This window comes from Nothobranchius furzeri, chromosome 10 (assembly GCF_043380555.1).
Source record: "Nothobranchius furzeri strain GRZ-AD chromosome 10, NfurGRZ-RIMD1, whole genome shotgun sequence".
In the NCBI taxonomy this organism is placed as follows: domain Eukaryota; kingdom Metazoa; phylum Chordata; class Actinopteri; order Cyprinodontiformes; family Nothobranchiidae; genus Nothobranchius; species Nothobranchius furzeri.
Window position 1 is genome coordinate 62,803,167 of NC_091750.1, and position 15,593 is coordinate 62,818,759.

General features: G+C 40.9%; 1 protein-coding gene across 1 annotated transcript in view; it reads right to left on the reverse strand.

The window, feature by feature from the left end:
- The window catches only part of trpc4a (transient receptor potential cation channel, subfamily C, member 4a), a 75,044-nt gene that overhangs the window by 46,296 nt on the left and 13,155 nt on the right, over nt 1-15,593 (reverse strand). The window contains exons 2-3 of the mRNA XM_015961628.3: nt 10,184-10,413; nt 9,352-9,570 (exon numbers count right to left, since the gene is read on the reverse strand). Coding sequence (XP_015817114.1) covers nt 9,352-9,570; nt 10,184-10,342 — 378 coding nt within the window. The 5' untranslated portion in view covers nt 10,343-10,413. The remainder of the gene's footprint in view (nt 1-9,351; nt 9,571-10,183; nt 10,414-15,593) is intronic.

Genomic DNA, 15,593 nt, shown 5'->3' on the forward strand with positions numbered 1-15,593 from the left:
GGATTTCATTCATAGATGGAAATGATGGAAAATGTGGCTTTAGAGAGTGAGAGACAAATTTGTCAGATTTAAAATGTGTGAAGTACAAAAAACACAATATAAACACAACAGTAAATGGAATAGTACTCTTGGACCAGACACATGACAGGGTACCCCAGAAAAGGGCTACGCCCTCATGTTGTCCTGGCAGGGAGTTGCTTTGTATCACTCCCCAGGTGATGTTGGGGTCTGAAGGTAAACAGGATTAAGAAAAGTGTTCAGGGCTTTTGGCTGATAAAGGAAAATCAGAAATTTTACAAGAAATTACATATTTGGTTAAAAAAATAAAAACTCTTACTTCACAGGGTGCAGGTCACAGCTTTGTAAAATATGCCTGAATTTGACTCATCTGCCTGAATTTGACTCATCTTACAGAGATGCATCCTCAGAAAGTAACTCATCCAAATAATCTCTCATATCACAGACTGCAGCCAAGTCCATTAACTTCCGTATTTCCATGTCACTCAGGAGGAACATGTAGCTGTAGGCAGTAGAAGTGCACTTGCTCCCTCTCACTTCTTTTAATTAAAGGCATATTATATGATTCACTGGTGGAGGGAAAAGGAAGCTAGTCAGAGAGAGAATATGAGATAGGTAAAGATATCAGCCTGAGGCAGACTTAAGGCAGACGGTAAGAAGAGGCTGTGGCTCTAGCGGGAAACCGTTAACAAAATGAATATTAATGACAAAGCAGCTTTAACATCTCAATGTTAACAAATTGTATGTTGGTTTCATGCTCCAGAAAAAGGCTAGCTCAATATGGCTACCAAAGCAAATAAAGTCTAAGAGCTTAAAGCTGACTAGTGAGCCAGATCAGTTTGTGATGAAGTGGATCAAACAGACTACAGAATACAACAAGATGTAAGGATGCAAAGGAGGCTTTCATAATCAAAAGAAAGAAAACTCCTAACAGAACAGAGTCAAAGAAAATAAAGCCAAAGACATATGACAAATACCGAATCGCACAACCTTTCTTTTAATCAAAACTGGAAAAACAAACCTCCTGTAGGTTTGAAAACAATTGCTTTGTGGTCACAGCTTTGAGTGAAAAAGTGGTTGGTACTTTTTGATGGAGAAACAGGAGCAAACACAAAAATCTCCAACATGATCAGACCCAGCAAACCTAACAGCAACCCTCTATCATCAACAGGCTGATTCTGCGTTCCTGTAATAGTAAAGCTTTGTGCCCGCACTCTGCTTTTATAATGATGACGTGGAGGTGATTTCCTGCTTCAAGTACCTTGTAAAGCACATCACCAGTTATCTCATCTGATAGGAAAAAACACTTCCAGCATCATCAAGAAGGCTCGTTAAAGCCTAAATTTCCTGAGGAAACTGTGGTGTAAGAGATGAACATGATTACTCTCGTTTATACCAACAGCTGAGTGCCGGGGAGCTATGTGACCTCACACATCTTATCAGAGAAACTTGTGCTTCTGCGGGTGGTAAAGTCCACACACCTGCAACTAGAATATCACAACCATTTTCAACTGAAGATGCATCAACAAGGCAGCCTGCATTGAAATAACCAACTCAACCTAAAATGAACTTACTCTTTTCCTTTCCTCAGACAGGAGAGACAAATGCTGCCACAATAAAGAACACTTTTATCTCACCTAACGGTAAACTACGAGGCTGTCACTCACTTAGACAGAGCTGATCCTGCCCTTACATAAACTAAATTCTTTGATTAAACTTCCATGGTTTTCTCCAGGCCTGGCTTTAGAGTGAAGTCTTGGTATTCCTATTGTTTGATAACAAGTAGGGATGCAACGATACCACTTTTTTCCAAATTGATACGATACCGATACTTGGATCTGAGTACTCACCGATATCGATTACCGATACCAATACTTCTACCACACAAAAAAATAAATGTAATGAATTGGAACACATGTTTTATTTTCTTCTCTGCTTTTAATTGGAAAAGACTGTGAGGCAGATAAAAAATAAAACATATGAATAAAAATCATCACAAAACTAAAATATTAGGTGAACAGAAATGACGACAAGTTGCAGTGAAGCCACTTTAAAGCAACCGCATTGGTATCGGTTAACTTTTACCGATACCGGTATCGGTGCATCCCTAATAATTAGTGTCATTTCAGAAAGCTGACCTGTGTCACATTCATTTGGCTTTCGGCTTTACAGGCATACTATGCAACTTTTTCGTGTTTTTAAATCATTTTCTTGAGCTAGTATGTGCTACAAATACCCTTTATAAGACGAATGAAATACCATGCAGACCTCCACCACTGTGGCCAGAATATTGCACTTTCAACTTCAGAGTGTCAGGCTGCCTTCTGATGGACTTGGTAAAATGGAGCTGTCTGCTTCCAGCATGTTTCCTGCATGTTTTAGATCGTGCACACAGCTTATTTGTTTGATTTAGTGATGAACCGCACCTGTAGAAACTAATGAAGGCTGAGGAGACATTTCAGCTGTTAGATTAAAGTGGCAGTGTGTAGTTTCTTGGCACTAGGGGGCAGTACATACATTTCAGGATAGTTTTACCTCATATTGCCGTGACTGTCGCTAGTTTAAAAAACATTACGGTAAATGTTGTTACCTGTGGAGCAGAAAGCATGCAACCTCGGCATGACTCCTCAGACTTTGATGGTACTTCAGTTAATTCCATCAAGAGAATACAGTGCTGATGCTAGTTTTCTGGAGCAGAGTTTCTGGATCTGCTCGGGGTCCTGCGCCTGCCAATGATGTCAACATCCTACAGCAATACCACTGGACCAAAATACACCGCATTTCTTTTTTGATTCAGTTTTTTCACAAAGGTTTCAGAAAGAGTTCAGCAGTTTTGTTATTAAATTCATGATTCTTACTACTAAATGTTTTTGAACGTGGTAATGTCGTAAAGTCATACATCCAGCCAGTCATCTAGTATGAGATTATTGACAGGCGCAGGACCCCAAGCCGGCCAGAAGGAAACATGGCATCTAATATGGCATCCCCCAAAGACACTAGACCTGCACACTATGTATTTTAGACCTGATTTTTATGGTTATATGGTACAAAGCGTCAATATTTTTCAATGACTGAATATCATTTTATCTATTTTCAACAACATTTTGATGGATATTTCTAGAGATCAAAAGTAAAACTACACACTGCCACTTCACGGTGTTAAAAAGACAAACGCACAGCGAGGAGATTAGTTTCACGTTTGATTTTACTAACTGGACGCTAGGGGGTGCTAAAAGCAAGCCAAAACTCCAATTTCCCTCCGAATCATACCATCAGGATGGTGTGTCCGTCTGTTTAACCCTCTGGAGGCAATCATTGCAGATTTGCAACATTAAAACCTACCTAACTGGTTACTCCACATACGTATTTCATGAGCATTTTTTAACTCAGAAGTACCCCTGACGGACTAAGTTGTTCGTCCTTTTATCAAAACTTATTTTGAGCCTGACAGGGTTAAACAAGTTGGAAGTTGTTTGGTCATTTTCTGCTGCACGCTCATCGGAGTAAGATGGAACCTTTGCACTAGTGAGCCTCTACACATAGCTTTTGATAACTGATACTTTGGAGAGGGAGGCCCTGTCCACGCCTTGGGTGGGGCCGAATGTAGGGGATGAAAAACAATGTGGGCATAAGCTTGGAAGGACTCTTGGGATTTCTGATGACTTGTTTGCATCATTTTCTCTTCCCTTTGCTATTTAAGTCAAAGTCAAAAGTCAAAGTCATTTATTGTCATTTCTACCACATGTGCAAGACATACAGAGAAAGGAAATTGAGTTTCAGTACATACAATTCAGAGATCAGACATACATGGGCAAGACACATGACAAGAATTGGTGACTGCGGTCATTCGCAACACGAGGCGCGCTACCTTAATAGATGAAAAGGGAATTACATGATGATAAGTTGGGGGAGGGAAAAAAGGGCATACCAGAGTTACTCCCGACAGGGCGTAGCTGTACTATGCAAAAAAACACCTCAAACATATAAGCACGAACTTCAACATTCACAACATGGGACTCCGATGGGGTGGGGGTGGGGGGTGGGGGGTGGGGGGGGCTGGAATCCTGTTTTTCCAGGGCCAGCAGCCATTTGTGGCGCTCAGCCAGCTGTATCCACAGGAGGGAGAGAGATCTTGGGAGGAGCACAGAGCACATTTGAGTTCCTGCAGGTTGATGGCCTCGCTATGCAGAAGTCCACAATCTGAAGGCGGGGGGGGGGGGGGGGGGGGGGGGGGGGGTAGGACGGGTTTCCACAGCATTTGTCTGCATTCCTTCCTTCGTGGGGGTTGTTGTTAGCAGCTTCAATGCTGCCTTGGCATCAGATTAGGATAACAAGACTGTGTTTGGGTCAGGCAGAGATAATTTTCCCCTCTGCCTTCAGTCTGTAACTGGTCATTCCAGCCCTTCAGTGAAGCCAATTCGGGTAATCAAGTAAACTGAAACTACCGAATCCTGGTGATGTTGGGAGTATATTTGGAACCATGTTATGGTATCTGGTTCATCTTTTCCCCGGGAATAAAAAAACTAGTGGATGAGATCCAGAGATTCATGAGGAGGAACCTAAAATCGGACACTATAGTTCTTGGAAAGGTCTCGTGGTCCTTTAGTTTAAAATCATCACAAGGGTTTCTGAAACAGTCTGCAGCTGAACATTTCTGTTCTTTAAAACTGATGATGAGCAGAACTTTCTCTGAATGGAATGCAGCCCCTTAATAACACACCAGTGCACAACTTATCTTAAGAAATAGACCTAAAGGGTCCAGTCTGACTTCACACTCACTCAGAGCCAATTTAGAAAGGAGGACCCTACATGGTTTCTGGGGTTCTTGGGACACTCACATTCACCCACCATGATAAAGTGGCAATTTAAAGAGGAGTGTGGCGCCGCTTTACTGGAGGTGATTCAGATGTTTGCTAGGATGCTGCAGTTTTCCAGGGAAGATGTTTCAGACAGATGCTACCAGAAAAACTCGTACTAGCTGCAGAAATTATATCTCACAGCTGATCCGGAGATTATACGAGCTTATTTCTAACATTTTTAAAGGTGTTGAATACTCAATACATCTGCCGTGGTCTCTAGTAGGAAAGAATGCCTTGTAAGATGTTCTCGGGGGCAAAAAACACTGGTGAAAAGTTTTTAGGAACTAGAAGTGAGCCACATCATAGCTGAGCTTCAGGTGGCAGGTTTTGGAGTCTTGTTTCCCGATATTTGGACATCTCGCCTCATATTGAATGACGGCAATGCGACTCTACCACTGATTTGCAACGTGGATGTTTAATCTCCACAAACAACACAAGCCCAGAGGAGTCTTTCTGTGTGGTGGTGCTAATGATTAGCTTCTGCTAGTTGGGACGTTGTCTGCTGATTCCTGAACATTAAAACAACAACAGCCTCCCCCGTCCTGAGTCAAGATGGGTGAGTCCATGAATGTTAAGTGACAGTGTGACGTAGAACTGTCAGGCTTTTCAAATCCTAGATTTTCACTATTTTCTATCGGAAGCTAATGCAGGAGATAGGTGTACAAGACCAATTTCATGTTCAGCCTGCATTCACAGTGACCAATTATAATCAGAAATAATCATAAAAAATCATTAAGACCTCCACAAGTCAGCTGATAGAACCTCGGGTCAGAACCAAACAGGGTGAAGCTGCTTATAGCTATGCTACACACGTAATCAATGTCCTTATGACTTCAGATCTGCCCCAATTCAGTGACTTGATGCAATTTGCTGGGTTCCTTATATAGGAAAAATTATTTCTGATTGGCTTAATGAACTGACCTGAATTGGAATTTTTATTATGTGAAGTGCCTTGAGACGACTCTTGTCGTGATTTGGCGCTATATAAATAAACTTGAATTGAATTGAATTGAATTCTACATTTAAAAGGAAAGTGGAAATTTTAGATGTATTTTTTTTTAATATTTTGAACTGCCTTTGAATGATTGCTTCTTAACGTGTTCCTTCTGTAAGTGCTCAGTCCTTAACTTTGTGGTTTTGTTTTACAACCAACTATATTTGTGTTCTTTAAAACCATCTGTTTTATGTTGTAGCTGTTCTTTTTTCTTCTAGTCAGGATGCCTTCTGGACACCCCTCTGGTGAGGTTTTCCGAGCACGTCCTACTGGAAGGAGACCTAAAGGAAGACCCAGGACACGCTGGAGGGACTATGCTTCTTGCCTGACCAGGAAAAACCTTGGGATTTACCTGGAGGAGCTGGCTCAAGTGGCTGGGGCGAGGGAGGTCCGCTTTGGCTGCTGCCAACTACACAATCCCGGATAAGTGGAGGAAAATGGATGAATGGTAATATTTAAGAAGTTGCACAACAGAAGATGGATGTCTTCGCTTAAAAAACTGTCTTTTGAGATAATTTTGAGAGCTCTGCTGCAAAGTTCTTTATATGTTTAAGTTTCAAATAAATCCAAAAATTAAAAAGTGCAAAAATACTTTAAAAAGATCACAGACTCATCATACTCCACTGGGAGTTTTATTAATGTTTCACTTAAGTGAAGTCTAATACTGTAGTGGAGGCACCAGAAATGGAATCAGAAAGAAAGTCTTTGTCACCTTTCTTTGCTGAGGGGACAAAACATGAAGTATTGTTGTCTTGGGGAATGATTCATTCTCTCAGAAATGTTTCATCATCCTCAACACATCCAAAAGTCATTCCGCCATGTAGGCACTAATTACTGATATATTTTATCCAGAGAATAGCCCCTCCATTACGTGGCACAGAGCCATTGCCGAGATGTGTCACTTTCTGCACAGAACTGTGGTCTAATAAGCCGCAGTATATATTTTCTCTTTTCTATGTGGGAGGAGGTCAAAATTCAAATAATCTGCATCAAAACTGCTCTGGCTTGTGCCCAAAGCACGAAGCAGAAGGAGAGTAAGCTGGTGGATATGAAGTTATGATAATTGCTGGGCAAAAAAAAAGATTAAATTGTAGCCCACTTATGTGTGTCATGCATATTCGTTACTTTCATGAGGCATCTACCATCCGCATATTGATTAAACATGAAACAGTGGCATCTGCAAGAGCTTGGTGTGTGTGTGTGTGTGTGTGTGTGTGTGTGTGTGTGGTACTTTTGTTTTCACACTGCTCTATTTTGAGCCTCCCTGCTGGTTTTCCCTTGTCATCCTACAACAACACAAATATTTAGATGAAGCTGAAAGAAAAATGGGACATTGAGCAGCTCTGCTTTGGTTTTTCACTGCGGAAACCAGCTTGAGTCGGGAATTTAGAAAACCATGACCAAGCTTAATTTACATCCATGTAGAAAGAATATTGTTACATAACTATCTCTGTATTAAAAAAGAGACAAAAAACGCCCACCAGGCTCTTTTTGAATGTGAGCTACTGACAGATGCACTCACAGGATGACACGTGGAGCCGTTTAAAACTGCTGATATCCCCGCAAAGAAGCCACAATGTGTGTGAGACCATTAAAAACACATCACCCAGAAACCTTGCAAAACACCAAGATGGATCTCTGCAATTCAGACAAAAGCATAAAGCAAATATCCTTATTAATAAGTTTTCAGAGAACATGCTGGCGAGCGATAAGATGCATTTTCTCAGCTTTTTAATCTAATCAATAGGTCTCTCTCAGGGGGGATTCGACTCTACCGGAGTGATCTATTTTCACAGCTTACTCATGTGACACAAACAAATGCTTCCTTACAAAGGCATTAAGCTAAAGAGGTAATGTGTCAACTGATTGATGCCACAGCTGTGGGGTTTGGACCGAGCGTTTGGAATTCAGCTCCCTCCACATCCATGCCTATAACACCTCAGAAATATCACTAGATCTGCTTCTTCTACTCTTTTCCTAATAACGAATAAAATGAAGAAGTGTATGTATATTATTTTTACTTATTTTTTGCCAAGTAAACACTCTCATTGAACTTACAGATGCTTTGCTTCAAACACCAAAAATCGAAACGTTGCAGGTAAATAAAACCTTTCTGTGTTTTAAAAAGAACTAAAAGATGGAATTAGAATTTCAACACAGCAAGAACACACCAAAAAAGTAAAAATGTTTCTGTGAGTGTGTGTGTGTGTGTGTGTCTTTGTTTCAGTGTGTTTAGTACATTTGTGTCAGGAAAAAGATAAAAGAAATAGAAATTCAAAGTGTTTTTCTCCAATTATTTGATTACAGCAATTATAAGCATCAGACTGCCAGCTCTTTTCTGCTACCAGAAAATGGTTTGACGAACAAAATGATCAGTACTTCATTTATTTTTAAAAAGTTGCATTGTAGTTCTGAACAAGTTATCTTTTTTAACTGAATACTTATTATTTCTCTTCCTGATTATTTTTCAAAATCGAGGAACTGAATAATGAAGAGTTTTTCTTTTTTTTGAAGGGGTGTTAGCTTTAGCTTTTTCCAACAATACTGGGTCAATTATTCCGAATAGTCTGGGCTACTTTGTACTACTTATGCTAAAGTACTCATGCTAGCTGACATGACACTTTTATCACAGATTTGGACCCAAAAGACCTCCAGTGTTTTGGTAATTTGGCCAATGTGTGGATTAGCTTAGACTTCAAAGCAGGACAAGATGTTTTAGCTTTAGTAACTAAATGGAAGCATGTTTTTGTTGGTAGGACGGAAAGTGACAATAAAAATTTGATGGCTCAGTCCAGGCTTTCAGGGCTTTGTGAAGACGTCAGCATGTCCCAAAGTTTTCTGTAATGAGTAAAGTCACTGATCACTGGGCCTTTCTGAGTACATACCCCAGTTCAGGTACACCGTTAATCAATGAAATGGCCCAGAAAGTGGCCCTTTCAAGCTGACCTGGTGAAATGGAGACACGTAAATATTGCAAAGGACCAGTCAAATTACCCCGAAGTTCCAATAATGGAAACTGCCCTTTTGAGTGAATTTGTTCAATTGACCAATATGTGTGATAAAAGAAGCATACAAAAAAAATACATCCTGCATAGGACAGCAACAAACTTAAGGACCTGTGAACATCTCTTTTCAACCATAAGTGTTTTTGACTAATATCTTCTATTGAAGGAGGTGAAGCTGCTTTGATCAACTCTTTAAAAAATGTACATTCAGTCACTCATTCACATTAGCTCTTGCGCCATCTGTTAGCTTTATGAGAAAGGCACTCAACTGTCATCTTCATGATACCCTCAAATAAAAGCTGACAGTCTGCAGCTAAAGCACATCTTGTTTGTTTCATTTGATATCCATTGTGGTGGTGCTTATAAAGCCAAAAATGTTAGCATTGTGTCGATGTCCCAGTATTTATGGACTTGACTGTACACGAGTAAAGCTCTGAATGTCTGCAAACTTTTCCCACAAAGTACCCCTCCATACCTGCATTCCTCCACTGGGCTTCTTGTGATTCAGCAGCAGTTCTACGGCTCCAACCACTTCCTTGCGTATTGCATGCAGCAGAGCATCACCAACGTACACGTTGAAGCTCAACAAGAGCTCAATGATTTCCAGATTTTCGTTCTCTATGGCGATGAGCAGCGCCGTGCGGCCGAGGGGATCTATGCAGTTGATGTTGATCTTGAAATAGATTTCTGCTTCCTGAGGAAAAAAAAAACACAAATACATGGGATCAAAACTTGGTCTCAAGATCAAATAGGTAGTGGGTTAAAGTATTTGGGAAGACAATATTTGCTGAAATGAGATTTTTAATTTTCTGCAAGAAATTTATATAAAATTTTATGATCTGACAGCATAAAAAGAAGTCCTCTGATATTTTACTTCTTGGTTTTATGACACAAAGAGAGAGACTAACTCACAGAACACCCAGCTGAACCGGAATCTTTTTCAGTTAATGCAAGGAAAATAGATGACAGCTGTTTCAAAGCAGCAGGGGTATTTTAGTTAAATAAAACCTCACATTTGACCCTTTTATTCCCTCTCTGGATTATGTTGCTAATGAGTCACTTTTTTTGTTCCCTGCAGGAACTGTGATACAATTATGGAAAATTGGCAAAAGAGGAAAACACGCTCCAATAGAGATCCGACACCAGGGAAAAAAGAGTCCCACATTGAATTGATCAACTGCAGAACTTGACCATAATTATTTTTATCTTGTTTGTATTAGTTATCCTTCTTGTTAATTGTGATTAAAACTCTTCAAGTGGCTTAATTAATTTATCCATTACTAATCAGCGAACACACTCACACACACCTCCAGAGCTTGTTTGACACTAGCGTAGTCCCCCTTCTCCACAGCTCCAAGGTAAGCCTTCTCCAAAGGTGATAACTCCGACTCCGATCGGACGATTCTCAACGGGATGCGGTCCCGGTATGAAGAGCTGTCAGTCCGCTTGTAGTACAGCTGTGACATCTCACCAGGCTTCAGCTCACCAGCACCTTGCTAAGTCTGTTACAGCGGCTGCCAGGGAGAGTGAGTCCGCACTAGAAGAGAAATACACATAAAGGTGTCAGGAGAAGAGTGAAAGCTGTTGATGCTGACCTAAGCAGGTGAGAAAATAGGGAAAAAATAGTTGACGGTGGAGGCAAAAAGGAGTTATATAGAATGTATGAATGTATGATGTTTTTAAAAATGTTATCTGTACTTGTGCAAGAAAAATACCTCATTTTCAATCTCAAATGCTATTGAACAATCCTCTTGGTCCACATCTACAAGGATATTAGCCCATCCAAGCTCAATGCTGATGATGCCATGGGACTGTGACCCAGGCATGAAGCCAACATGACCAATCTTGCTTCAATTTCTGCACAACCAAGCCTTCCTGGTGCACGTGGGTCTTACTGTCATCTAAATTCGTCTACTGGACCCCGCATACTCAACTAAGGACCCCAGTACTCTTCTACCATGATGGTAAACTGCCAAAACCTCATCACAGAAGTTTAGTGCATCTTCACAACCATTGAGGACATATCCCCTTATATATTGTAAAGTGGAGAGCTCATTGCATTTTCAATAAATGTCTGAAGACCTCACTAAGACCCTGCAAAGGCCAATCTACATTAATTTACATCATAACTTGGTCATTATCCATTGTGAATGGAGACTTAATGGGAAAATGTTGAATGCTTTCAGTCGGTGGATGCTGAAGGGAGTTCTAATCGTTTGTCTTGGTTTGCCTAAACAATGTAGAAAAAGACAAATTAAAACATACGTTTTGGAAATGTTTGAGTATGAGTGCATGCGTGTGTGTGTCCATATACACCACATTTTTATTGCATAGCCTGAAAGTTTGAAACCCGTATACAAGTGAGAAAGTAATTTTAATCAGAATCATAATATTGTTATGTTTTAACATCCTGAGGCATCAGCAATAGATTATATAGACCCAATCACTAATTGGTCATTTTGGGATTGTTCACAAATGAATCAATGTAAAATATTGCATAAATGGATCAATTATCACAAAGGAGCCTCCATTTTAAATGGTATTAAGTATTTCTTTTTCAGCCAAAAGCAAAAAAAAACTTTGAAACAATGTGCATTTTTTACCTTCTCTCAACCAAGGGTTTTACAGCAGTTTAAAACATCTGTTCACTAAGTAGTTCCAGGCTGATAGCATTAGTAGTTATAAATATGTATTCCCTATTTACTTCTCAACATGGATTCTAATGGTTCTGCAAAATAAATAAATTAATTTGTGTTTAAACATGTCACATGACACAGAATCCTGAGATCTGAGCTAAAGTTCAGTTGTTTATACCTGATTGGGATTTAATCATTCAAAATATGCAGTTAGATTTTAGAACCAGTAAAAAAGAAGTATTTAATCAAGTCTGTCTTTCATGTTGACTCATAACACTTAAGTGGTCCTAACAAAGTTTAGCTATGTGAAAACAGTACAGAAAACAGACTGGAACAGTGTTTTAAAGACACACGTTAAGGATTACAGCTAATTATTTATCTAAAGGCTATGCATTACTTGTGGCCATTTTCCAACATGTCACAAGGGGGCTCTAGTGTTCCTAGAAGAAACCTTTTTATACAAATTATGTCACCTGTCATCTTTTCTTTTAGATAATCATCCTCCTTCAGAGATTCCAGAAATTCCTGACATGGTTTTCATTTAGAAAATTTTCTGATGATAGTAAAGAAAAGAAACTTAACACTCTACATCTATATATTTGTGATTTTGCACAGTGTTTGATAGCTAATGAAACAATATACTGCAACGTGAGGGAGTCATAATCCAACTCCAAGTGATTCAGATCCCCTCATCAATATGCCAGAATCCAAGACAGACAAGGTGGACACTTTATGGCCAGCAGAAATGCACTAATCAAATATAACTGTGACTACTTGCCACACACTATGTTTCACGGACATTACAAGACATTTAAGCGTGTGGTGGGAAGGCCCAGTCAAGCAGAAGAAAAAATAATTTAGAAGAAGAGGAGCAGGAGGAACCATCATCATCAGAGTGTGAATGTTTGTGAGTTGGTGAATGACTGATTATGTTGTAAAGCACCTTGGGGGGTAACAGGACTCTAGAAAGCATTATATCAAATACAGGCCATTTACCATCAAGGCGGAGCAATGCCCTGCACATCAACCAAGCACATTCCATTTAGGTTGGCTTCGCATGGAAATGAAGGCATCACTTTGAATTACGTTATGATGAGAAAGACTTATCAACATAACAGATTTTTCATAAACACTTTAAGGAGCAAATTACAGGGAAACAGCCAATAATCCGTTATATGCGGGACGATCAAGGCGCATTTAGGGTCGTGGTAAAGTCACGTATGGGCTTTGAAGAAGAGCCGAAGGAAATAGACTAATTCACACACACACACACACACACACACACACACACACACACACACACACAATGACAACAGAAACCTTGAATGCTAACATCACGTACACACAGACAGACATGGACAATAGTATTAGATTCCATTGTGATATTTTATAAAGTGTTTTAAACATCACCCTCGACCAGTCGCATCGTTTCCATTCAATTTTTTTTAAAAGACCGCATAACTGTAATGGGAAAAACCGTCTCGGATCTCGTTCTCAGAAACACACCGTGATGTCAGGTAAGTGGTAGAATTTACTCAAACTCCACTTTCCAATGTTTTATCAATCTACTGACTTCACGTCTATTTTTAGCCGCAATTGTCTTGTAGTCGGATGAGGGTGACCAGCATTGGGATGGCAAAATTCCTCTTTCTCAATTAGAAAGTGAGATACCCCCAGCCCAGCAAGATGCATTTAGCCAACTCGACAGAGCTTTGAACAAACTCAGTAAGTGATTTTTATCCATAATTTAATAACGAGATATATCCCTTTCAGCTGAGAAAGATCTTATTTCTTCGGAAGGACAGGAAGGGAACATAGACGATCAAGAACGCCCCTCGCAGCAATACGCCAAAAGTCAGGACTTTATCCCACCCACACCTCAACACGGCTGTGATGAGGGGTTGGCGTCACAGCCAGAACAGCCACCGGTGAGCAGCGACGAAGACTCTGCTCCGCAACCTCCTGTCACTGATGCACAGAGTGTCATGTTTTGGGGTAAGTGTCTAACCCAAGACATACAGAATCAGACTCGGAAAGGTAAAACAATGATTTTTATTAAATGATGAGGAGAACTGAGGGTGCACTGGCGATCCATCGGAAGGTGAAAACAGGAAGCGGCAACTAGAGGAAACCAGAGGTGAGTACTGGGAATTGTAGTTCAGAGTGAATGTTTGTAGGCAGGACTTACGATGCGGAAGTTCAGGATGAATGTGGAGGAGAGATGAGCCCTGGTAATATCCAGAGGAGAATTGTCTTAGTCCAAGTGGGAGAGTGGAATGGAAGAAGATGATGATTATGAGGAAACGGAGATAGAGCATGATCATGGTGGAGAGCGGGACGGCAGAGCGAAGTTAGGAATCCAGGCAGCGAACCGGTGAATAATCCTTTCTCTCCAAGATGGGAGAGGATCCAGAGGTGAAGCAAGCCTGAGGGTAAGTATCCAAGAAACAAGTTCAAGTTAAAAACGAGTTCAAAAAATCTTACAAAGTCAAAGACAAGGTTCAAAAGTTACGAAGGGCTAGAGACTACCAGTCAGTAGTTAATCATCCGGCGTCGAGTCAGGATAACCGTCCTCCTTTTAAAGCCGCCCCGCTGATCAGGCTGATGAGGATCAGCTGCGCTCCCTCTCCTGCAGGCAAAACTCAAAGATGGTGAATGATGGGCAGAGTACTCACCCTGGCTCATGACACAGAGGCCTAGTGAGTAATCTGAATAATGGGTTTAATAAAGTTTTTATTAAAAGATGATGATTCATTCATACTTTCTCTCTCTATTTCTCCATCCAGAAATACGTTGGAGGGCGTCACAGCCAGAACAGCCACCGGTGAGCAGCGACAAAGACTCTGCTCCGCGCCCTCCTGCTGCTGCTACACAGAGGCCTAGTGAGTAATCAGAATAAAGTGTTTAATAAAGTTTTTATTAAAAGATGATGATTAATTCATACTTTCTCTATTTCTCCATCCAGAAATATGTCAGAGGAAGCAACGGCTGACTCGGCTGCAAAGGACTAACAGAATGAAAATGGCCTACATGCTCCTGCAGATCACGTACGGGCTTGTGAACATTGTGGGCAATGTTCTGTGTCTGTGAGGATTAAGAGAGAGAAGAGGACCAAGGATTTTTTTTTCATTCATCAAGTTTATAGAAGGTATTTTTTATTTTTTTCTCTTTGTATCATGAGTCATACGCCGGATTGGTTTGATTTGAGTGGACTTTCAGATCCGAGTGACGATGGTTCAAATAATGAGATTTTAGATCAAATTCTAGCTTGCCAAACTCCTCTCCTTCTCACACCAGGCCTCAAAAGATACAACCTGTAAAAGGCAGTAAATACTGCATTCAGCATGCACATTTTCCAGCACAAAAAAGAGCTCCGATCTCTCTCAAGGACCGAGGCCTTGAAAATCCACTGCCCATCCGCATCCTCCAGCCCCTCCCATGAAGCGCTGAAAGCTATCACGGCGTTCTGGATTTCATCCAGTGATGGAAGAGCTGGCGGCCTGTTGCATTTTACAGCCGGACGAGGTCTCTCACGATCATCTTTTTACACCCTGTGTGGAACTGCGAGGTTGAGCACTGCCCAGTCGTTGTAGGAGAGAACCGCTGAATGTGATGAATATGGCTTGAGAGGTTTGTCCTCAGCCACATCATGGATTAGACACAGCTCCTTAGTGTCATAGCTGAACCGGTACCCAAAACTACCGGTATAGCCGTAAGATTCCAGCGGCCATATTTGCTCCAAGGACTCTTTACTGCCAAAAGGAGGAAGCTGAACTCTACACATGTAGAATGTAGATTTGTGGGGAGCACCACCCTCTGCAGGCAGCTAATGGATGGCTATGGATTTTTCATAGAGCAAGGTCTGTGATAGCGGCGACGGTGTGTCCACGCTCTCGTCTTTCACCTCCTTCACCTCTCGGGTAGAGGTTGAAGCATCGGTTGTAGACACTTCATCCATCTTCTCTTGCTTCAACATTTTCTTAGAGGTATTTCTTCTGCTTTTCGCCATTCTGACCGTTCTCGGTCTGTCCACTGAAATGGATCAGAGCTTTTAAAGAGGCAAGCAGGGTTGGAGGGAGGG